The following is a 24672-nucleotide window of genomic DNA, read 5'->3' on the forward strand; positions in this document are numbered from 1 at the left end:
CACAATCCTCTTGCCTACAATTATATGCCAGCAATTCCTCAGCTCACCATTTACGTGTTCCTCAGAGTTTGGGGTTCCAGTGCTCCAGCTGGGTAAGGAGATACTGGTTGCTGTAGCTCTCTGGATGTGTCTGTCTCTACAGATTTGGGGGTTTGCCTTGAAACCTTGAAACCTCAGTTCTCTGATAGATACAAGAGAAGTCAATGATTTTTAATCTGTCCAGCTTTTTCTTATAATCAAGGCAGTGACATTTTCCAAGCCCTTTATGTGTTAGCATTAAACCTTCAAGTCTGTCCTCATGTACTTTTTTTTTTTTAAAAGATTTTATTTATTTATTTGATAGACAGAGAGAGAGCATAAGCAGGGGGAGCAGAACAGGTAGAAGCAGGCTCCCTGCTAAGCAGGGAGCCCAATGTGGGGCTCAATCCCAGGACCCCAGGATCATGACCTGAGTGGAAGGCAGACGCTTAACTGACTGAGCCACCAGGCGCCCCTCCCTATGTAGTTTTAATACATGTGTTTCTGGTGCCTTGGTTTCTGATCTCTTTTTCCTGATGTTATGAAGCTTCACTAGGCTGGTCTGACATTGGACTCAGATCCGTGTTGCTCTTTGGCCCATTTTCATAAACCATACATCCACCTGACAGAATATTTATGGTATCTGAAAATTTAGCACAAATGTATGAGAAAATTAGTATGAGATTATGCTCAGTTCCCCTATGTCCAGATCAACATCAGGCCTCATAAAATTTTTAGTCCAAAAAGAAGCAAAAGGTAGTAAGGAGAAATTCCATCTCAAACCATAAGAAGACAGTGATGGGTTAAGTCTCCTCCATCAGCAAAAATTGAGTCGGAGGAACTGTCAGCAACACCCATCCATCACAGAATGTGGTCTGAAGCACCAGGCTGGATGAGCTGCTTTAGGATTCTGCTAAAATGGATTGAAATGCAAGTCACAAGGAAGTGTTTCCCTGGTCACATGTATTCAATATTAATTTATTTTAAGGATTAGTCACATAAAAGGTAAATGAGAATTAGAAAAATTATGGATAAGATAAACTAAGGAAGGCATTAACAGTATGATCAAGAAACACCTATACATATGTGTTTTATGTATATAATTAGTTACTGTTTGGCTTCTACAGAAGACATGATAAAAGGAAAGATAAACAAAAACAGAAAGGTTACTTGAGAAGGAAGGTCCAAACATCCCGTGGGACTGTTACACAGTGGTCGTTAGTGGAGCGCTCTCATGAGCCTGTGACTCACTTTACACGAGAGCTGGACCCAAGGCAGAGCTGCCTCATCATTTCTTCGCTACCTATGGCCATAAATAAAAAAACTTTTCAAAGAGATCATTCAACAATTTCTTCTCAAACTCAACCCTGTTTCTCTTTACGTGTTAATGGGAGTAGCGTTGAAAATTTCTATTGAGTTAGACTAATACCAAGCAAACAACCCCAAACCCCTTACCATCTCCTTCAATTTCGGAAAAGCGTTAGTAATAACCACCGGTTATCATCGTATGAATCGTATGTTATTTAAGCTTCAGGGCAAACACAGTATCTAGATAGGAACCCAAAAGGACAAATGTGATCTCCTTACTCAAGAGTCATCAGCAGGAACCGGAACTGTTTGAGAGATCACACTCCAAATCGCACTCATAAATTCACCTTGAACACACAGTTAAATAAAACATACAAATGTTATTGTTTAAAATGTCAAGCACAATAATATATTTCTGGGGGTATAATGCTTCTTGGATTTCTATACATTTTATATCTCTGTTGAAGAACTAGGAAGGAGAAATGTCACATGGAGGATGGCATTATATTGCCATGTAATATGCGATTTTACCTGAGATATCTAATAGCACCCATATCAGTCTAGGTTGTGCACAATATTAAAAGTAGCAGTGGGCGTTCTTTCTCATCGAATACCTAGACATCCTATTTACAAATTCTAAATTTATAACAATTCATTCTGTCGGTTATGTTTCCCAGTCAGAGCTCTCAGTGGTTCATGCCATCTCAGTTGTTCAAATGCCATCCCCTCTCAGTATTGAGAAAGAGGGTCAGATGTGGTGGGGAAGGAGGTAGGGGACCCAAGTAGAAGATCTACAATATACCTCTGGAGCATGTTTTTCTTTAGATTATATTGCTGAGAGTGAGGGTTATTTCTGGTTAGTGGCTTTAGTACTTATTGTTTTGGACATCAAGCTCTGTCTCTATGTTTAGCTCTCTGAAATATAATCACTAAAAACCATAAACCTCAAAAATAGCAGGCTAACTAAAACAAAATTTTTAATGGATCCTGGAACAAGAAAGGGTTTACTAAGTCAAGGGATTTTGGCTGAATACCACTAGACCGATGGTACCTGCTTCATGACATGAAAGGCATACTTCTTCCCTAAATGGCGAGCTTCTTAGAGGAGGGCTCAACTCTTGCTCATTTTGAATTCCTGCCACTTAGAAGATTCAGTGGATGGTTTTTAAATTAAATCTTGAAATAGCACTTTCTCTTTTGGCTACCTTATACCCGAAGTTTGCAGATACTCGGAAGAGTATAAGGTATGTAGAACAGAGCTCTGTAATTCACACACATAGAAAAGTGGGTGACTGCATGTTTGTCCTATGCTCAAGTTTGTGTCAAGAGAGGAGTTGGGAATTTTAGAGAAGGTGGTTTAAACCATTTATACAATTTGAATAACAGGAGCTAATTTTGGAGCTATGTTAGACAACTCTTATAATTTCCTGTGATTAAAAAAAGCAGAGTCTTAACTCTTGAAAGAGAGAGAGACAGAAAGAAAGAGAAAGAGAGAGGAGGAGGTGGAGGAGGAGGCGAAGGAAGAGGAGGAGGGAGAGGAGGAGAAGGGGGAAGGAAAAATCCAGAGACAGCTTTGAGAAAGGGATTTAGGAAGCTGGAGAGGCTGGCCTCTCTTGCCTCCCCTAACTCCCTTATTTCTAGTCATCTCATGTCTTCTGTGGAAAGCCAAATACCCGTTTGCTGTCAGAGCTCCTGCCTGACACAGATGTGTATCAAAAGTAATTAAAAATAGGCAAGAACCAAGAGCAAGGAGACGCTGCTTGCCCTTTACGCATGTTTTGTAGGTAACAAGCCCTCAGTAAGTATTTAGTGATTGGCCTTGGAGATCATAGTAAAGCAGCAGCCTGAAACACCTACATATAGGATAACTCGTATTTCTATGAGTGTTTAGATATCCTATCTAGGTCTTGCTCGAACATTTCTTTTTCTTTTCTTTTTTTTTTTTTAAAGATTTTTATTTATTTATTTGACAGAGATAGAGACAGCCAGCGAGAGAGGGAGCACAAGCAGGGGGAGTGGGGGAGTGGGAGAGGAAGAAGCAGGCTCACAGCGGAGGAGCCTGATGTGGGGCTCGATCCCATAACGCCGGGATCACGCCCTGAGCCGAAGGCAGACGCTTAACCGCTGTGCCACCCAGGAGCCCCGAACATTTATTTTTCTAATTCACCATGTGGATATGAAAATTAGGTAAATTTGTCTAATGTTTTTCTTGACTAATTTAGAAATAAAGATAGCAGTTTTGCCATTTGAGGGGATTCTTTGGTTTTGTTTTTCTTCGTTACGTTACAAAAATAACAGAATTGCTCCTAGGCTGTGCCCTATAGCATGCATTTATTAAAAATCCTCTTTGATGTCAGCTCCAAACTTACACACACCTTTGCACTTTTCATGGTCCTCACCATTTTAATAGAAAAAGAGGAAGAAAAATCCCTCAAGTTCACCTCACCAACTTATTATGAAAGTGGCACCAAACAGTCATATCCAGGAGAAGCAAAGAAGGGCCCCTTCACTGCCCCTCACGTTCCAAACTTCTACTGGCTGATAGAACTGAAAGCTCTCGCTCGGTTTTCAGCGCTTGCTTCAAATTCATGCTTTGGCCAGACCGACCCAAGCTGGACATTTTGGCAGCAGGCCTGCTCACCCACTCCGGCGTCCCTGCTCGTCCAAGACAGGTGGGAGCTTCTTGCTCTCCTGGAGGACATGACTCTACAAAAGGAAAAATACTCCTTACAAATTAATCTAGTGAACCAACAACAAATACCCAGCTAATATTTAAAGATAAAGTTTGAGAAACAGATGCTGGGAACGTATCTGCAAACAGGTCTAAGTCCAGGTGACTAAGGTTCAATACCATGGGATGGAAAATCATAAAGTCATCAATATCTGGTGTGGTCATGACTGTGCATATTTCACCTTGGAGGTGAAATCTTTGTCTACCAAATGTTCATTTTCAGTAATTTTCTTTGGTTGTTAAAGGGCGAGCCCAGTGCTGGAAGGAAAGTTGTTTTCGAGTTTTGTGACACTGTGAAAGCCACTTAAAAACCCTGGATGTCACTTCACTAGAAAATAAAAGTGTTGATCACCAGTGCCATTGTCAACATTAATATTCTACAATTCCACCAAGCCACAGTGGCCCTAGTAAAAATTATTTAACATAGGATTAGGAAAACACTGGGAATGCATAATAAATTCTCAGTATTCCTACACATAATAAAGGGCCTTCTTTTACTTTATTTTGAAAATAGCAAGCCAAGGAATGAAGGAATAAGTGCATTTTAAAGGTTAGTGGACTATGATTGTTGGAATCCTGTTTAATTACATAGTTACAGTTCATCACATGATAATAAAAATATAATGAAATCATATAATATCATAGTGCTAACAATATTAAATAACTCATGGGTAAAAACCATCTATTTAGATGTTCAAAATCTCAGTCATGCAAAGTTGTGGTGTAAACTAGTATTTTTGAACTGCTTTTTTTTTCAGTAATGGAGGATTACTTAAAGTACTATAAATTACCCTCTTTGTAGCCATATCAGTTGTAAATTTCTTAGAATTATGAGTCAGACATTACTAACAATTTGTTAGGTGTATCTATTAAGGATTGAGATACAGAAACTATGAATTCAGAAGAAAGTAATTCTTATATTATGTATTTCACGTGTTCTTTCCAAGGGGAAAAATCACACAGACAGATTTAAAAATAATTTAATTTCCTAATTTTATTATTGCCTCATTTTTATAATATTTTCTGTTCTGCCAGAAATTCACATTTAGGTTCCAGGGACAGCTATTCCTTTGCATTCCATTCCAAAGGTGGCCCAACTAGTATTTAAGTACAGACGTCCCCAAACTACTGTATTTCTGGAATAGATTGTAATGAAAAATAAAGTATGTCAAATCATATAACTTTCAATAGAAGCAAATTTGTAACGGATATTTTATTTCTTAACAAGGGCCTAGCATCCAAAGTTATTTTTATCAAAATAATCATAAACATTATATCTAATCAATGACAAATGACATCCCTTCACAATAGAAGACTTCACAAAGTATATATAAATTAATTTAAAAGAATTTATAGAAAGCAAACATATAACACATAATTTAATATATTTTGAAGATTCCATAAGAATAAGGATTTTGAAAGTAGGCTAATTCTGGGTGGACCGAGGAAAAAGATAACGAATGTAGCACATACAGAGTAGGTCAAAAGTAAAAAAAAGAGTGTGTGTGTGTGTGTGTGTGTGTGTGTGTGTTAGGGTTTGTGCAGAGAAGATACTAGGGGCCTCTAAAGGTCCTGGGAGTTCTGTCATCTGCCATAAAGTTGACACTGGCTTTTATGCTCATTTATTGTCAGGGAGTAGACGGATTCGTTGTTGTGATTTATATTCTGCCTGCTTTGCCAAAGTAATACAGACTGCTTTATAACTGGGAGGAATCTCTCTTCTCTATTTTAGGTCTTCACAAAAATTTAGAGCTTCCTTTCCCCCACTGAACCCACTGATACATACATACATACATACATATATATAAGAATAAGCATTGTTCTTTGAATTATACAATAGATACGTAAATCTGAATTTGATTAGTCACATGATTTCATATTGACCTATACCATGCTAATTTTTGATTTATATGTAATATCAAGATGCTACTGCCATTTTATTCTTCATTTTCCCTGCCTTTCAGCCCTTCTGTCAAATAGTTAACAATATTAAAACACCTTAGAAACCCTCTCACATTGTTTTCTTCAAGAGATAATCTGTAGTGACTTTTGAAAAAAAAAAAGTCATTATCTCAATCTTCTTTTCCCAAACTTAGGCTTTTAAATCTCAGTTTTCCAAAAATTAAGCAAGTCTTATGAGGCTGTGGATCACTTGAGTGAATTAAGGAAGCAATCACATACCGATGTGAACACGACTGCGGGGTCAGGGTAGACCCTTGCTCCACCCAATGCATGATTCTCTGTCTACAAAAAAGGGCTGAGTTTATGCTCTCTTTAAGTCTAAAATCATCCTAAAAGTAGAGAACAGATGGAGAAAGTGAATTGTATCAACCACTGAAACTAGCCCCAAATAACTATTAAAAAATTTAAATTTATTCATTCTTCTTAAAATTGGAATATGGAATATAGGGTAGTAGGTTTAGAAGATGAGGTAAAATAAAAACTTATTAAACAGAATTATTAGAAGGAAATTGTAATATTTCTCTTACAAATGTATTTTTCCTCTCCTTTAAATGTTTACAAGATATGAAAAATCTTAAACTAGGGAAAAGTGTATGAAAATCATGAGTAAAATGTGTTTTTCATATTACTTGGTAATTTCAACTGATTTCTTATTTATCTAGGCTTCAGTTAATTTAAATACTTGTCTACTGAAGTGTATAAAAAAACTTGATATGTAACCTATTTTATTATAAAAAAAAGTCATTTCCCAATTTCAGCTGAAAATGGAACATTTTTGAAGTTCACATGAAACAAAATGTAAGCCTGATGTAATTACCTAACCACATTGTGACAAACACCATAAAGAATTAAGCCAAAGTGCTACAGAATGATAAAGGTCCCCAAAATAATCATCACGATTACAATATGATGAATCAGTAGGAATACAAAACATATACACTTATTTTTTTTTAGTTTGACTATCACTTTAGAATAAGTTTGAATTTCCAATGAAGAACTGGGTGATAATGTAAGAGTAATAAAGTTTATACCAGTCACTCATGACCTCTAAGTCCAATGAATTGTCTCATACATCCTCTCTATTGACACAGTTAGTGATGAGTCCAGGAAGGGTTAGGAACATCTGAAAAATCTGAGGAGACACTTAAATGTTATGAAAGGGCCCACTTATTTAGAGGCCATGTGGCATTTCTCAACTCCCACTGCATCTAAATGGGAGACAAAATGGAGCCGAGGAAATCCTGGACCAGGAGCCTGGAATTGGGCAAAACTGTTCCTCTTTCTTTGCCTTTGAATAAATGACAACATTCATGGTTTTGGGTTTCCTCCTGAGTAGAATGTAAAGTGGGACCTTTATTCCACACGATTGCTTCCAGAGCTAGCTGGCATCCCGCCCATCTAGAAAATGTGTCCAACATCTCACGATACTTCCATGAGAGTCTGTAAACTAGCTACTGCCTCAACAAGTTGTGGTAATTGTAGAAATGATACAACAAAGATTCACATTCTCGAGTAAGAAAGTAAGGATTTGTGGTAGTTCCAGGGAGAAAAATGCGGGTTAATTTTGCAAATACATTCATAGAGAATGCATGCACGAGGCTGTGGCTCTCTTCTGACATACTTAGTCCCCAGCCAGGGTCACGGATAAGATACCTTCATTTCGAAACACAGAAATGATCCTCATGTCACCAAAGAGACATTTTACCATGGGATTTTGTTACACATTCTTTCATGTTCAGTAATTTTCACTAAACCCAAGGAAGCATACTTATTGGTACGTGTTGTCTTTCTCTGGTCACTTCAAAACATGGCATGTCTTCTTTCAATTGCATGCTTGGTACGAGGGGAAGCTGGTCAAGAAGGCCGAGTCTGTGATATGAAACTGAGGTTAGAATGTTAAGAAAGTAGAGTCTCAGTGCTACTTTGGACATTTCATTGGAGTCTTTACAATTTTATCTAAATTGCTGCCCTCCTGAGTGGGTCCCGTCCTTCTTCTCTGCCCCCTCCATGGGAAATTGTCCTCCACACATTTCATAGACTAGAAATTCATCTGTGTGGCACACCACCTAGTGTTATAATTATTAATGGAAATACAGTGGCCATTTTTATCTATTTGGAGAAGGTCAAGGTTGCGGAATTATAAAGTATAGTTAATGATTGATAAAGTAATTTGAAATTGCAAGATACTGATCGACATGATATGTTAATAGAATTGGAGAAAAGTGTATCATTTTCACTTTGAGCAGTTTTTAGTATAATATTTGTTATAAGACATAACGTGTTAAAGGCCTAAAGCTCAGCCCCACTGAAGGTATATTGCCCATTAATGGTGCTGTGTTATAATCATCAAAACTGGACTACAAATTTTTTTATAATATAATTTGCTTAGCTTGTTTTCACTGTAACATTGATGGTTGATTTGAGTAAGTGGTTCAAATAATCTAGGGATTAGGATACTCATGGTTTTTTTTTGTTGTTGTTGTTTGTTTGCTTTTACGAAGTTTTCTGAGATATTGGCCAAAGAATGAGGGGCAGACATCAGTTTTTGTGGTTATGTTGTTAATGTCTACTCTAAAGATACCACATGCAATAAATAAATTGGATCTGTAAAAACTATTAACAGTGTAATGTTATTTGTCAGTCCATTGTTTCTATACTGGACAGAAAGTATTAGTGGTTGACCATTTTATAGGTGATAAATGATTTTCAAACATAATTGCCCAGTGAAGACAGAGAAAAATTGTACAAGTACAATTGTACAACTAGAGTACTAGTTACTACTTGGTGAAAAAAGTGAGGTTTACTTTTAATAAATAGGTTTCACTTTATTTCACATGCTCCATCAAACAGTGTCTTCCCTAGTATATAAGCAAATATACATTTTTTACTTCATTCAGTTCATATTGTAGCAGTGGCCAGAACCTATTGATTCATAAATATCTGCAACCTGCATAAATAAATTAGTTCTGAGTGCCTATTCGTCATTCAATGAATAAGTGAAGGATGTGTTTTCTTTTTCCCCCACCAGTATGGTAAACTATTGGGTCAAGGTTATGTTATACTTTTCCACATTTTAAAGATAATGTCAGGTGTTGGTCATGGGTGCCATTGCATTAGTATTTTCAGAAGAAAACTTGGGCATGTAAAAAATACCCCCCCCCCCCCGGTGTCATCTTTCTGTGAACTGTGTACCACCTCCAGGCCTTCTCTGCTCTCAGAAGAGCCTCCATTACTTGGGTTTGGGTCCTTCACCACTGCTCTCTTCTAACCCAATATGGAAACTGTGACCATCTTCACTCACCTGCCTCAGTTGGAACCCCAACTGAGTCACCTTTAGAAGGAGCCAAAGGATGTCTTTGGTTCATAGCAACCCCAATGGCAGGAAAGATAAAAATTTCTGAGGGAGAAAAATGACTTTCAAAGTGTAGAGGCATTGTCAGTCAAAAACCTATGAGTTTAAGAGAATTGAATATGTGTCTACATCCATTCTAATTGCTCCAATGAAATTGGTTTTATGAAGTTCCAGGAGAATGGTATGGTAACCTTTCTTTCATCTTTGGTTTTGTAGAAGATTTATTTGCTTGTCATTTTTATTACAATGCACACTGCCTTATGTCAAGTGTATTAGGCTAATATAAATTCTCCTATCTGTTCGGTTAGCAATTTTAACTCAGCTACAATTATAGAATAAATCACCAAAAATGCACAAGAGACTTTATAGCCTTATCCTCATTGGGATGAGACTGGGTTAAAGACTTGGGATGGAAATTTCTCTCACACACTCTTCTAATGACATTATTTTCAGAATGAACTGGCCCAAGGTTAGCCCGATCTTTGGTATCTCCTCAGTTATGCTCACTGGTAATGATCGCAAGCAAATGATGTTCTGGAAGCAATTTCATGCAGGTATTGTGTCTTCCACCAAACAGACACAAGAGCAGACTCATCTAATTAGCAGAATCCCCCCCCACCCCCGGACTCGCTGTCTGTGCTTCTCGCACATTAATGAAGCTGAGACATGAACCAGGACCCCTGAGGGCCTTTCCCCACAAGTCCCATGTAGAAACTGTGGTCTCTAAGCAACAGCTCGACTGAGTGAGCGGGCGAGAGGCTTGCTCTGGATGTGGCACCACTAGGAGCTGTGCGCAAATGGTCTCAGCGGGGAGTTGCTCTGGTATGGTTTGCGCACGGCATTGCAGAAGCAAACGCCAATATGCTAAGTGATTTAGAGGTGTGTGACCCCGCAAGCTGGGATTTTAGGGAAGGCTGTATCATCATCAGGAACCAGTCATCTGCTTTTCTGCTGTGTCAGCAAGATTCACAGTGCAGAGAGTTTGAGTAATTTTCTTTTTATCCCTGAAAGCTTAAGATAATTATTTTTCACAGCCACATTAACTCTTATGATTAGCATCTTGATGGGGTTTTCATACTTATCTGAGAGATTCAGAGAGTCTAGGTAGTTGCTGTAAGTGTAAATTTATCTAGGAGGGACCCAGAACCATTCCTAGTCAGTAGTAATTCTCTGAAATGAATTTGCAGTCTGCATTCGAGCTATGGATAAAGATTAAAAAAAAAGTCTTATTACAGATCAGCAAAACAGGTACCCCTTCAGCAGACTAATAAGTTAAAGAATTTTGCTATTAAGAAAAAAAATCATTTATCTTATATGATCTGGGCTCACTGTCCTTTAGATTCCCCTTGGAGTATTTACAAGCTCACCATCTTAGGCATGTGGCATCACATAATTCAGGCAGAATAATTTTTATTTTTACTTGAGTAAACTTCAAAATTAAGGACAAAAATATCTTTGTTGACCCTAATTAAATTAGCCAAATTCTTTAGATCACGTGGAAGTCAACCACTCACTTCCCTTTAAACTTGGTAGGTTTGTCACTAACGTCAGGGATGAAAAAAGTCATATTTGATCCATTTTCTCTTATAATCCCAGCCAACCCATGTCCATTAGAAAGAAAGTAAAGCCTAGCAAATTCTTGTTACACAGTAAATCACAAGCGCCCAATGGCTCTTTGAGAATGGCATTTATAAAATCTTAAATTAATTAATTTCTCCAATCCTGTGCCCACTGTTCTCCCAAATGCAAAATTAGCTGAGTTTTATATATATATATATATATATATATATATAATCTCTTTCTTGAAACGCAGTTTCTCATCTCAAGTCTTTCTTTACTCGAGGGTAAATGGAAGCCGGTGGGTGGTCACACCCGATCTTCCTCACGTAGCTCAGAGGGATGGCCAAAGAGAGAAACACTGTCAACAAGGGAGCACTAACCAGAAAGACAGCGTGGCGACGTGACATGTAGGACAGCTAGACCCGTTCTCTTGTTTTCGTTTTCGAGTGTGTCCCTCCCTCTCATGTATCGTTTATACTTGTCAGAGGAGCAGACTTGACTACATAAATACTTTTGCTAATAAGAAGCCTTTTTTTTACAGCACTATTTTAAAAATAGCTATTCAACATAACAATCTTAATGTTAATGCACCAAATTACAGTTTTCAACAATGTAAGTGAGCATATCCTGTCACCCTCAGCACACATTGGATATATACTTGTTAGCTACAGATGGACACAGCGATATCCGTATCTCTGTTTGTCTACAGATGCACACACGCGCACACACACAGCAGAGCTACGGGGCCCCGCTCAACAGTGTGTTCTAAATCTCGGGTTCCCTTAATTGTCACTGGGGCTTATTTATATGGAGGGTTATGATGCCATTTGTAGACCTTGCAGGATTTGTCCCCGTCAAAACCTTCCAAGCCACATAGCCTGTGGTGGGTGACCTCATGTCTAATGACAGACCCTGTCATCAGGCGGGAGGGCTGAGCCACAAGGAGAGGGGTCATGCCCACCAGCCAGGCACAACCCGGTGTGGGCAACTTCTCATGGTGCCCAGGCTTCTGCTACTGTCAGAACCAAAGAATTTCATTTAAATGACTGTTCATACGACTTGGATTCTATTTTTGTAAAACATAGATTCCCGCCCCACCCCCAAGAAATTCAATAAATAAAGGACGTAGCCACAGAGTCAAGGAAGCAGAGCTCCAGTTTTTAACCTTCCACTGGGATTGGGGCTAGACCTGCCCCGTTTCAATTTTGACTGCAGTTGGTCTTCCAGGAGGCAGAGGGTGCAGCGACCCTACCAGCAGGTCCGGACAGACTGTCTCTCCGGTCGCAGTGGCTCTCTGACTGTCATTGAATGAGGCTGGAGCTGTAGCTGAACCCATAACTGCTTGACCGGGACAGAGACTGCTGGGTCTCTTCGCTCTGCTCCGAGGCATAGCTGGGAAATGTCTGTGCACGCGACATCTTCGAGGAACCAAACCCATGACCTGAGAGAAGGGAAGGAAAGAGAGGTGTACTAAGAAATAGATGGAGAAAAGCCAAGGGATATATCGAAAAACAAACAGAACAAAACAAAACAAAAACAAAAAAGCAAACAAAGCAGACGCCCACAAATCCTCAAAAGAGAGCTCTAGGTAAGCACACGGGTGTGACAAATGGAGGAATTTGGTGCTTTATTCCTCTTCGAGTTAAAAACGTATTCAGGGCTCAATATTTTCCTTAAGCGTGTCTTGTTAAACATTTGGATGCCAGGGAGCTAGGTTAATTTTCTAGAGATCTCAAACTTCTAGTAGCCCCTAGCTACTGGAAAAAAACAAGAAAAGCTTTTCTGAAAAAAAGCTGTTTTTGATGGAGAGCCTGTAAGCTGCATTCTTTTCTTTTGTACTCGCTTTCCACATACAAAAGCAAATTACACACTTTCTTAAAACCTTTTTTGAGCAGGCAAATTACACTGTATCCCAACCAGTAACCATCAATTAGCAGGAAAAGCTTTCACAATTGTAAACTTCAAGGCCCTGACTTATCCTGTCGGGTTTGTGAGTAACTGAACCCACTTCGTGATACGATTAACCTAAACAATGAACATTTACGGTTACTAAAATGGCCAGAAAGTTGAATCTTCTAGAAAACAGATTGAAGGAAAATTCTATCTATGCTTTTGGGAGTTCGGACACATCCCTGAAATGAAAAATTTGTCTAATGCAAACGGAAACAGAAGTGACCACCGAGAAGCTTGTCAGAATGCCGACAACAGAGGGAGAAAATGTCACCCTTTCAGGGGCCTCCCCATCCTTTTTCTTAACCAGGAATTAGTTATTCTTCATCCTTGAGAATGAGCTTAGTGGGCAGAGAAGAAAACTAGACCCAGAGTGCTCTGCCCTCCAGAGTGTGTATTTCACCCAAAGGAAAAGATGTATCGAGTTTGATTGATAATGTTTCTGGTCTCAACCGGGAGGAATTGAGACAAGACCGTCCGCTCTCACAGAAACAAGGAACATCTCATCCTTCTCCTCCAGTGGCGTGTCCTCTGTGAGGTCATGCACCTAAAGCCGTTTTCATCATCAGGTTAGTTGGGTGACTTGGAAAACATCCTTGCAGTTTCGGAAGCTTGAGGTCCAGGGAGAAATGCAAATGAATTGGGTAATAAAAGGCTAATTAAACTGGTAGAACCTCTTAATATTAAAAATCGTGAGAGTGAAATCTTGCTTTCTACATAAAAATCACTTTAGATTCACTGTTGGCCTAATTCCCTTGTAGATTAAGTCTCCCCACGCAGATCAAGGGAGGAGGGAGGTATGGACATTTCCTCTTTGCCTTGCCCTCCTGCTCGCTCCTGGGGTTCTGCCAGCCCAGCGTCCTTCTGAGTGTCTGGACCTTTCTGCTCCCTGCCCTGCCTCTCCCAGCACCCCCTAACCACATTTCGTCTCTTTGCCCCTTTACTCTGAGGGTGCTAACGCTGCCCGCTGTTATCCGTCCTTCACGATTCCTTGTTGGTTCTGTAACTTCCCTCCCAGCACTGTACGTAGTCCTTTAAAGTCCCTTAAAATACCATCTGGTCATGTCTTCTCGTTTCCTGTCGGACCCTGATTTTGCAAGGAGGAACACTGGATCTGGGAAGAGGCAGAAAAGAGGAGAAATCACGGGGACCTAGGGTGAGGTCGGGGTGGGGGGTGGGGGAGGGGAACTCGGAGCCAGAAGACCAGAGATGCACGCTGCTTCTGCTACTTGTAGGAGTCACCAACCTTGTCAGACTCACTTTGTCTCTTGGGTTCTCAGTTTCCTTAGCTGCAAATTTTGGATGACATGAATGGTGCTTTATGACTCATTTGATTCTGAAATCAGTGAGTCTTAATTTCATTCCAACACGTTGAGTGCTACCACCATTGTGGAAAGATAGGACGTCACCATTGACTCCAGCAAGGTCACCTAGATGGGATGGTCAGGGAGGGCCTCCTGAAGAAGGTGGCATTTTCGCATAATATTTATGTGACCAAGTTATGAGAGAGTAATCTAATATGGAAAAAATCACTTATACATTTCAACAATTTCGCTTCCTTATCTTACCATTGACTTCCTAGAAGATAATTCACAGTTCTCATAAGTGGAGCTACTGGCATTTATCAGCATAAACCAGCTGGAAATTCTAATATTAAGACAGTGTTCCTGGCCTTGGTTTTATCTTATTTAAAAAATAAATGAGAAATATCCGAAAGAGAACAGTACTGGAGAACACCTGTAATTCATATTGCTCGTGGGCTAAATGTGAAGGCTTACATTGTGGATTTGGAAGAGTCTGGCACAGACAGCTTTTTACCCTAGAATCTTGAGTGTGAAAATTCACTCAAGCAGCTACTATGTGTCAAACATTGGCTAAAACAGTTCAACACCCCACCGGGGAGATACAGGAATGGGAAGGACAGTCCCTGCCTTTACAAGCAGTCCACAGGCGGCTTTGGGAATGGCGGCCGGTTAAGGAGAGACAACAAGAAACTCAAAAGAAGGGTGCATACAGCCTGTGCTTCCTAGGATCTGGGCTGGACACCAACGGGGCTGAGAAGAGAGCTGCGGACATCATTTCCACCACCACAACTGCCCTCTGCCCCCTGTGTCTTGAGGATTGAGTGAAACACGCCTGGGAAGACACCCAGGACTTGAGGTACCCAGCCAATGTTCGTTTTCTCCCTTCTGTCTCTGCCCAATGGGTCCATATTCTTTCTGGTGTGTTCTTGCTCAACGTCTGTGCTCTCTCCCCCAGGTCAGCCTGCCGCCCCTCCCTGTGCCGGGTTTTGAACATTATTGTCCTTCAAGGTCAACGTTGCATTCTTCATCTCCTCTACGAACAATTTCTAGTCTAACTGGAAATTAAATTACGATTTTTTTTTTGCTTCAACCATTTCTTTACAGACAATTCACAAATGATGCTATTTAATGCTTATCACAAAAATAACATACCTCAATCAGAACTGTGCAGATGAAGGCTTAATAAGTACTGCTTGATTATGGCAACAATGAGAATGAGAGAGAGGAATAATTAAGCATTTTCTCAACATTTATTTGAATTATGCCCTTTGGCACTGTTGATGAAAACAAAGCAGAAACCAACTTTGTGGCTTCAGTTAAACACTTGCTAGAATGGACTGTTCACACCACTAAACACAGACTATTTAAATGCTTCCTCCACTTTCCGTCCAGATCATCCCTTAAAGGCAAATGAGGTGAATACGTGCCCTGGGAATGTGGGGGGTTCTAGAACTTAAAAGCAACAAATTTGCTAATGGCTATTAGTTTATCTTAAAAGTCTTTTTACATTTTTGTTTCTGTTCCATTGTATATTCATGTTTGTTTTAATAGAAAATAATACTTTCTACTCATATTTTCAGGGAATATTGACAAGCTGGGAAAAAAAAAAATACAACTCCGTATTTCCCTGGCAGTTTGCAGTATACTCTGAAATGACACTTATAACATCCCTCTCCCCCTCTTCCCATGGTATGTGCACAGTCCCCAGACTGAAGAACGCAGTTCCGTTCCGTAAAGAAGGAAATATAGTGGATATGGAGACACTGAGAACATTTGCTTATTCTAACAAAATTTTAAGACTCCTCCCAATTCCAGAAACTTAAGTCCCACAGGACAAGGAAGGAGAAGTCACTCTAGCCGTAAAAGGGAATCTTTCCTGATGTACCCTAAAAGATTCTAACCAGTAAAGAACTAGAAGGAACATAGATGCAATGGAAAATGACAACCAAATCAGGATGCAGGACCAGAGAGTCACATCACACCCAGAAGACAAAACAGAATGATGGCACCTTATCGATATCCACCCTTCCTGAGGAATGAAGCGCACTGCTCCACTCCTTTTCCCTTTCTGCTAGCTTCTGGTTTTCTGTGCTTACCAACACGTGCGTGTTCTTTACATAAAATATAACGGAAATCGTTTCTTTAGTCAGTCAGAAGGGTCCCAAAGCATTACACTCATGCTTAGTAATTGGTAAGAAATAATGGATACTTGATTTGAATTTACGGGTTTTATTGGTTTGTGGGGATCTGGAAGAGAGGGAAGGGTGTTATCTGTTTAAATAATAAAACATGTTTTTTAAAAGGCCTTTTAAAAGGCCAAGTAAACAGTTGCTTCAGGAGGAATGGGGCAGCCCAGAGGAAAGGCATCAACAACCATCAGGCCTGAGCAGACACAGAGCAGATGCCATCTTCCTTAACAAGGGTTTTCGAAGGGCGGGCAGGGAAAGGGGGGTACAGATGGGAGGCCGGGCGGGGACGCTGAAGGACAGAGTGGAGGAATGGCTCGGGGGCAGAACAGAGGTTGCTATGAGCTCTCACGGCAGAGAATCGTGGGCCAGAAGGTTTTCGTGGGCATCTACTACTTGGATGTTTACCTGGCAGGTGGCAGAAGTGGAAACCAGAGTAGAGGTGGAGTGGCCAGGAGCTGTCCGCAAGTATCGTAATAAGGACTTAGCGCACACTGGTTATGCCAGGGACTCACTGCCCACGTCTTTTCTGTAAGCCTATTTGAATTTTATTCAATTCCCCCTAATTACAGTTCAAACCGGACTATGTTTTATTTAATCTGTGTGCTCTCCTGGGGGGTGCTTCTGAAATTCCTGTGGAGATTCCAGGGCCCCAGTAGCTTCTTTTTAAAGATTTTATTCATTTATTTGAGAAAGAGAGAGAGAGTGAGAGCATGAGTGGGGGGAGAGATCAGCAGGCAGAGACAGAGGAAGGAGACTACCCGCTGAGCAGGGAGCCCCATGTGGGACTCGATCCCAGGACCCTGAGATCATGACCTGAGCCGAAGGCAGAGGCTTCACCGACTGAGCCACCCAGGCGCCTCTTCCCGACCCTTGAATAGATTCACTGGGGGTACTGAGGCCCAGGTTCTGTACATTTGAATCAATGAGAAAATAGAGATCATGGGTTTCAACCCATAAACAAAGTGATTTGCAAAAGCCATGACATAATAACCACTGTCCATTGAGCACGTATTTCATGCAGACCCTACACTAAGTACATTAGAAATATCATTTTAAAAAATCCTCATATCAATTCTTTTTCTTTTTTTTTTTAGATTTATTTACTTATTTGAGAGAGAGAGAGCATGAGCAGGGGGAGGGGCAGAGGGAGAGGGAGAAGCAGACTTGCCACTGAGCCGGGAGTCTGATGCAGGACTCGATCCCAGGCCACCGGGATCATGACCTGAGCCAAAGGTAGACGCCCAACTGACTGAGCCACCCAGGCGCCCCTCATATCAATTCTATAATGTGAAATTGCATATCCTCATTCTCCCGGGGGGGAAAACCAGACTGAAGCCTACAGGCGTTTACGGACTTGCAAAGCTGACAAGTGGACAAGCACAGAGGCAGATCGAGGTCCGGAGACTGACGCCAAAGCCTTGCCAACGTTTTGCTACATTTCCTCACAGATCTCTCTCTTTTTGTATTTTGTTGTCTCTTTTAAATTTTTTTATTTAGACAAGAGGCTTTTTCTGCTTTTATTATTATTTTTTACCTTTTACTATTAAAACTGAGGTACAATTGAGAAATACAATTGTATATATGTCAAGGGTACAGGTGACGATCTGATACACACATACACTGTGGAACACTCATCGAGATCATGAACACACCCATCACCTTACAGACGTCATTCCTCGTTCGTGTGTGGGGTGAGAATGTTTAAGTTGTACTCTCGGCAACTCCCAAGTACACACACCGCATTGTTAACCGTAGTCACCGAGCTGCCCCTTGCATCCTCAGAAGGCATTCTTCCGATAAGGGAAAATTTGTATCCTTGACCGACATCTCTCCATCTCCTCCTCCCCAGCTCCTGGCAGCCCCCACTGGGCTCTGTTTCCTCGCAGAACCTTTGAAACACCTGTTTAGTCTCTGTGCTTTCCGGGGGTCTCTTCCTCTTCTTCTGAGGAAACTAATATTGCGCGATCAGGGTCCCACACTTAAGACCTCATGGAACCTTAATTACCTCCTTAAAGGCCCTATTTCCAAATATAGTCACATTGGGGTGAGGGTTCCAATCCGTAAATTTTGTGGGGACACAGCTCAGTGCAGAGCAAACTGTAATAAGTAAAATGCATGAGGGGATTTTAACTTCAGACGAGGGAGGCCACGCTTTTCCCTTTGCTGGGTATTATTATACCCTTGACCTTTTCTCGAGGACGTATTTGTACTTGTTAATAAAGTTATGTAATTTGGTTTAAGATTACATAAAATAATTAAATATCACATGTAATTTCTCACCCTTCACATTGCCAAAAAAAAAAAAAGAAATTAAAAGTTTAATAGTTGATTTATGCCATTAAGTTTCTGAAACAAACTGTCAATTTGCATTGTACTCACTTGCACTCCCACATACAGGGTAGAAAAGTATTTTCTTAACGTTGGATAGATCTGATTATTATTAGACTTTTACTTTTTTTTCAAGTTGAAGGATGTTTCCAAGTTGAAAAATTGCGTCTCGTTGTTTAGTTAATTTCCTTTTGTTACAAGAAGGGTTTAACTTTTTTTGAAGCCAAATCTGTCTTTGTGCTTTCTGAGTTTTGTGTCTTGGTAATAAGTCTCTCCTTGTCACAGGATTATTAAAACATTTTCTTATAAGTTGTTTTTTTTTCTTGTAAGTTGTTTTATATATATTTTTTCATAAAGTTCTTATACTGTCTTTAGCCTTTCGATTTACTGGGAACGCCTCTTCCCTCATGCCCTAAGTTAAGGATGCCTCTTTATGTGATGGTTCACAGCCTTGAAGGAATTCTGCTTGGGTCTGGGTCCCAGCTTCACCCCTTACTAGCTGGGTGACAACTGGAAAGATATTACTGCCCCGTCCTGTTGATGCCTCAAGTGTATAACGGCAATCATAATAGCCTCTACGAATAGAATCATGTTTTAGATTAATTAATAGTAATAAAATAGGATAAGAGTGTATGGCACTGGTGTTAGCACACTACCCTGAGAGCTGAGGTACTATACTGTAGCACAAACGTGTGCGCGCGCACACACACACACACACACAGTTTCACAGCAACTCTCTGCTGAGGTAGAAATAAAGTGTTTGCAGTAGTGCCTGGTATTGACCCTCTGTCAACTGTTTTGTCCTCTGGCATTTGCAGGAACTTCTCTTTGCTCCTAGTATTAGGAGCTTCATGATGATAAGTCTGGGTGTGAGTCTTTTTTTTCAGACTTTATGAGTTTTTTCTTTTTTTCAAGATTTTATGTATTTATTTGAGAGAGAGAGAGAGAGATTGAGCACAAATGGGGTGAGGGGCAGAGGGAGAAGCAGATACCCCACTGAGCAGGGAGCCTGACTCGGGGCTCGATCCCAGGACTTGGGGATCACGAGCTGAGCTGAAGGCCGACGCTCAACCAACTGAGCCACCGAGGCGCCCCCTTTGTGAGTTTTTCAATCAAGGATCCGTGGTTTCTCATTTTCTGGGAAATACTTCTGAGTTATTATTATAATTTTTTGTTAATTATTTCCTTTCCATCATCTTCTTTGTGTGAACTCTCTCTCCCACCACTGTTCTCCTTTCCCAAAATATCTTTATTTATATGTTCTGGTGCTGGACAGATCTTGTAATTCTCCAGTCTGTCCTATTTTCACACTCTTTTTTGTTACTTTACCTTATGGAGATTTGAGATTTGCTTAACCTCATCTTCCAAGTTTACTATGTAATAAAAAATTCTATTACTCTAATTTGCAAAAGCTTTTCTACCCCTTTTTCTTTCCCTCCTTTGTTCTCCTTTTTAAAATATATATTTGTGCACTTATTATTCTGAAAAACGGCACTCTTAGCCCCTAAACTATGGGTCTTTTTTGCTTACCTCATAAGTGGACATCTAAATATTTTTTATGCAAATCTTTAAAAATCAGAAATTTTTGAATGGGAAAAATGCATATCATTTAATGTTATGTAGTACCCAGCCTACAGGTGGGTTATCAACAACATTCTAACACTGGAAAAATCAGACATAATATAGTTTATAATACTTTAATTTGCCTTAAAGTCGCTATGATTTGATTCCGAAAGAATTGCATTCTTAATACCTATTTTTAGAATTAAAATAGCCTTAGGTCTATTATTCTGGTTGATGTAGCATCCATTTATTCCTGTTGCTTGCATTTAATTTCTCTTGTATTCTACTTACCTAATGGAATATTAATTTTCTACAACTGTAATCTCTTGGAAAAACTTAGCTGAACTCTTCACTGTTAGCAGAATTCATCTGAGTATTGTGGAGTTTAGAAGTGATCTATGGCAGCCAATAAAATGGTAAATACTAAAATATAATAATCTATGTTGAAACACAATATGAAGGGTAGAGAATACTTGGAATGAAAATTCATTAATGTTGATCAACAACATTTCATTGCTATTTTTAAAGGTTTAGTTTTAACATTTTAAATATAATGTTAATAAAAAGTACATATAGCTATATCTTTGTTTTCATTTTGAACATTTTATTTGTAGATAGTTTAAGCAATCAAGGAACTATTTAAGATCATGGAGTACTCCAGTTCAGGCAGAGATCTCCAGAACTATAATCTGAGGAATTTTCACGAATTTACTGAAAAGCCACATTAATCTACAATCAATGACAAGAATACATATCAGCTGACTGTACCTCAGATGATATCTTAAGGAGAAAATGGAAAATTTTATTTGCTATAATTCTTTTCTAAAAAATTTAAAATAATGCAAAGAAATGCTTTGGCATGACAATGAGACTTCCCTACACAGTATATACTTAGAGATTTGAGTTACAACAGGAATGTTACAGTGAAATTTACTGAATATCACATAAGTTTACCTCGGAGGAAGTTTACAACATGCTTGGACTAAATCTGAGGAATGTTAATGAAATTGTTTAAAATTTATGATCAGGTTTTCATAATATGTAGCAGTTTTATTCCGCCATAGATACAAGGTGAAACTTGCATTTGCTCCAAGCACTTCTGAAATGAGTTTGAAGATATGTGTCAAAAAATTTGCTTAGCACCTGGCAAAGATTGGATTTTTATTTATTTTTTAAAGTTTTTACTTAAATTCCAGCTAGTTAGCATACAATGTAATATCAGCTTTGGGTATACAATATAGAGATTCAACATTTCCACACAACATCACAACCAGTGTGCTCCTTAATCCATCACCTATTTAACCTTTGCCCCCACCCACCTCCCTTGGGGTAACTATTGGTTTGTTCTCTGCAGTTAAGAGTCTGTTTCTTGGTTTGCCCCTCTCTCTCTCTTTTTTCCCCTTTTGCTCATTTGTTTTGTTTCTTAAAATTCCACATGAGTGAAATCCTACGGTATTTGTCTTTCTCTGACTGAATTTTTGCCTCGTATCATACTCTCTAGCTCCATCCACGTCATTGCAAATGGCAAGATTTCATCCTTTTTATGGCTGAGCAATATTCCATTGTACACACACACCACATCTTCTTAATCTATTTACCAATTGATGGACACTTGGGCTGTTTCCATAATTTGGCTGTTGTAGATAATGCTGCTATAAACATCGGGGTGCATGTATTCGTTTGAATTAGTATTTTTGTATTTTTCGGGTAAATACGTGGTAGTGCAATTGCTGGATTGTAGAGTAGTTCTATTTTTAACTTTTTGAGGAATATCCATACGATTTTCCGCAGTGGCTGTACCAATTTGCTTTCCCATCAACAGTGAAAGCAGGTTCCTTTCTCTTCATATCTTCGCCAACACCTGTTGTGTTATTGATTTTAGCCATTCTGACAGGTGTGAGGTGATAGCTCACTGTGGTTTTGATTTGCATTTCCCTGATGCTGAGTGATGTTGAGCATCTTTTTATGTGTCTGTTGACCACCTGTATGGACACAGATCTGATTTTTAATCTCATTCTCTGTAGAAGTTTGCCTAGAGCTTTTCCTTCTAATGACTGATTGGGTTGATTTTTCAGAAATCTGGGAAACATTCCAATAATCACAACAGAATTTTGTCTTACATTCGTAAATATCTCCTTCGTGAGTACAAGAACACAATGCCCAAATCGTCATGGCTTTCAAACTCTTCGTATCTCACCATTATGAATTATGGCTCTCATGACGCTAATAATGAGTATAAAAATCCAAAAGGTGAGTGGTAGGAGATGAGATTGGGAGACGGGGAGGGGACATGTCACTAACAGTTATACCCTACTAAGCAGACTGGATATTTTTTCTACAGGTGATAGGACGCTTTTGAATGATTTTAATAAGGTAAGTGATTGGATGAGATGTGTGGTTCAAAATCTCACTCAGAGGGACTGTGGAGTGGCCGTTCACAACCCTTTTTACATCCTAACACATTTGATGGATAAAATATAGCCCTGATAGAAAAATTTCTCATGGAAGTCTACAGCAAAAATAAAATTATGCCTCTGCTTTCATGTACATTCCTGGGATTTCATTCCAATTCTTCCCTATTTTCTCCAACTAATCAGTATTCCTCCAGGTCCAACAGGAGACTTGAAAACTGCTGGAACTGATGTAGGTAAGACTGAGACCAGAATATTTGGGCATGCTGGGGGAGTTGAGAAGTTTCACTCTCATTGAGAAAGTTCTATACAAGTATTTGTTAGCATACTTAAATTCAATATTCTAAATTCTGCATTACACAATCAATAAACCAAGCAGTAATTTCAGAACCTAGAAATCAGCAACCTAGACAACTGCCTGGTTAGTAGCACTTCCTGGAGAGTAGTTATTGCAATGTGTGTATTAGTAGTGTAAATATCCAGATAAATAGAGAATAAGAGATCTGAGGTTCATAACAATGGAGTCAAGGAGTATAGGACAAAGGAAGAATGCTGTTGATATCTCTTATGTTTTATGAGAAACTGCTGCAAAAAGTCCAAAATACTTTTCTAAGCAAATTGAGCAGTCTTCATTAGCCATTGTGTTATCAATGTACCAAACAGGCAGCAACAAAAATCATCTTAACTTCTTGTTAGTTTTAATTTTTATTAAATTATTTTAATTTTACTCTCACTGTTCAGGAAATGGAAATATATTTTTATCAGCTGTTTTTCACATGAAGTTCTACTGTCAAAAGGCTAAAAAGTTTCTATTTAGAATACTTGCCATTTTACAGTGTCACGTTGCCTACACTAATTTCACGGAGAACAGACAGAGCCGGGCAGTGATGGAGGGAGTTCAGTCTCCAAGGCCGGTCCTTGCACTCACCAAATGACTTTGGGTTGGGCATCATCACACGCCAAATAGCAGAGTGCCAAGCTCTGGCGGCTTCTGGTCATTAAAATTTATTGAGCACTAACAATGTGCCAGGAAGCGTCAGACATTTCACTTATGCTGATTTATTTAATCCACCTGGTAGCCCTGTAGGATTTTCCTTCCTTTCTCTCAGGGACACGGACACAGACACTGGAACTCAAGCTGCCTGGCTCAAAACTCTTCACTGACCCCAGAAGGGTAACTCTACCCACAGGCACCACAATGGCCAATGAAAAGGGCATGGTTTTGCAAACAGAAGCATATCTTAGAGGCCAGGGTGCAAGCAAGTCTCATACATTTTTTCCTTTAATTCCACAGTTATCTTGGTTTTCAGAAGAGCACAGGATAGTCTGATTTGTATTTCATATTACTTAACTGTAGGAATCGGATACTCATTATTTTTTTCCAAGTGTCTGTATCTCTTTATCAGTTTGACTTCCATTTCATAATTGTGAAAATCAGAAACTTTAGTTTGTCTCATTTGCTTGTTTTTATATTTAACAATCACTTAATTGGACAGGATGCTAACTCTTAGAAAGTTATGATCAATAAACCATCTGGATTGTTCTTGGATCGCACCAATGACAATGAGTTGGCTAGTGTTACTAAATTCCCTCTATGTTCACTGCTGCCAGAGAATGTAAGAATATTTTGATGCAAACCATTTATGTTTACATAAATAATAACACTGACTTAATGTAGATTGGTAAATCATATAAAAATTTAATTTTTCTAAATCTTAGTAAAGTCAAAGACAGAAAAGTTTTATGTTTGCCTAAGTCTCTATGCCCCTCTACCTGCAAGTCTCTGTAATTCTATCAAATTAAAAAAAAAGCCTGGTACTGGGAAATTTGGCTAATTCTTTGGAGAAACATATTAGTTTCTATTCTTATCTACACTCTATATGAAAATAAAGGCCTTGAAAAATAAGTGAAAAAATAAGCCTAAAAAAACACTAGAAAGAGATTTAGAAAATAGTTTGAATTGGGAGATTTTTCTAAGTACAAAAGCAGTTGAAGT

At 39.3% G+C, this 24672-nt stretch overlaps 1 protein-coding gene across 2 annotated transcripts in view; it reads right to left on the reverse strand.

Annotated features, from left to right (window-relative positions):
• Positions 1-776: 776 nt before the first annotated feature.
• The window catches only part of DOK6 (docking protein 6), a 359455-nt gene continuing 335559 nt past the window's right edge, over positions 777-24672 (reverse strand). Inside the window, exons 8-9 of one of the 2 annotated variants that reach the window (XR_015727578.1) lie at positions 7788-12372; positions 777-4032 (exon numbers count right to left, since the gene is read on the reverse strand). Coding sequence is in view for 1 of the 2 variants with exons in the window: in XM_045790250.2 (XP_045646206.1) it covers positions 12233-12372 (140 nt within the window). In the remaining variant the exon portion in view is untranslated. Of the gene's footprint in view, positions 4033-6104; positions 12373-24672 lie in introns of those variants that run through there. The other variant, XM_045790250.2, reaches the window with a different exon arrangement.

Source organism: Ursus americanus, chromosome 19, assembly GCF_024610735.1.
Source record: "Ursus americanus isolate L20-20 chromosome 19, mUrsAme1.1.p, whole genome shotgun sequence".
NCBI classification, from domain to species: domain Eukaryota; kingdom Metazoa; phylum Chordata; class Mammalia; order Carnivora; family Ursidae; genus Ursus; species Ursus americanus.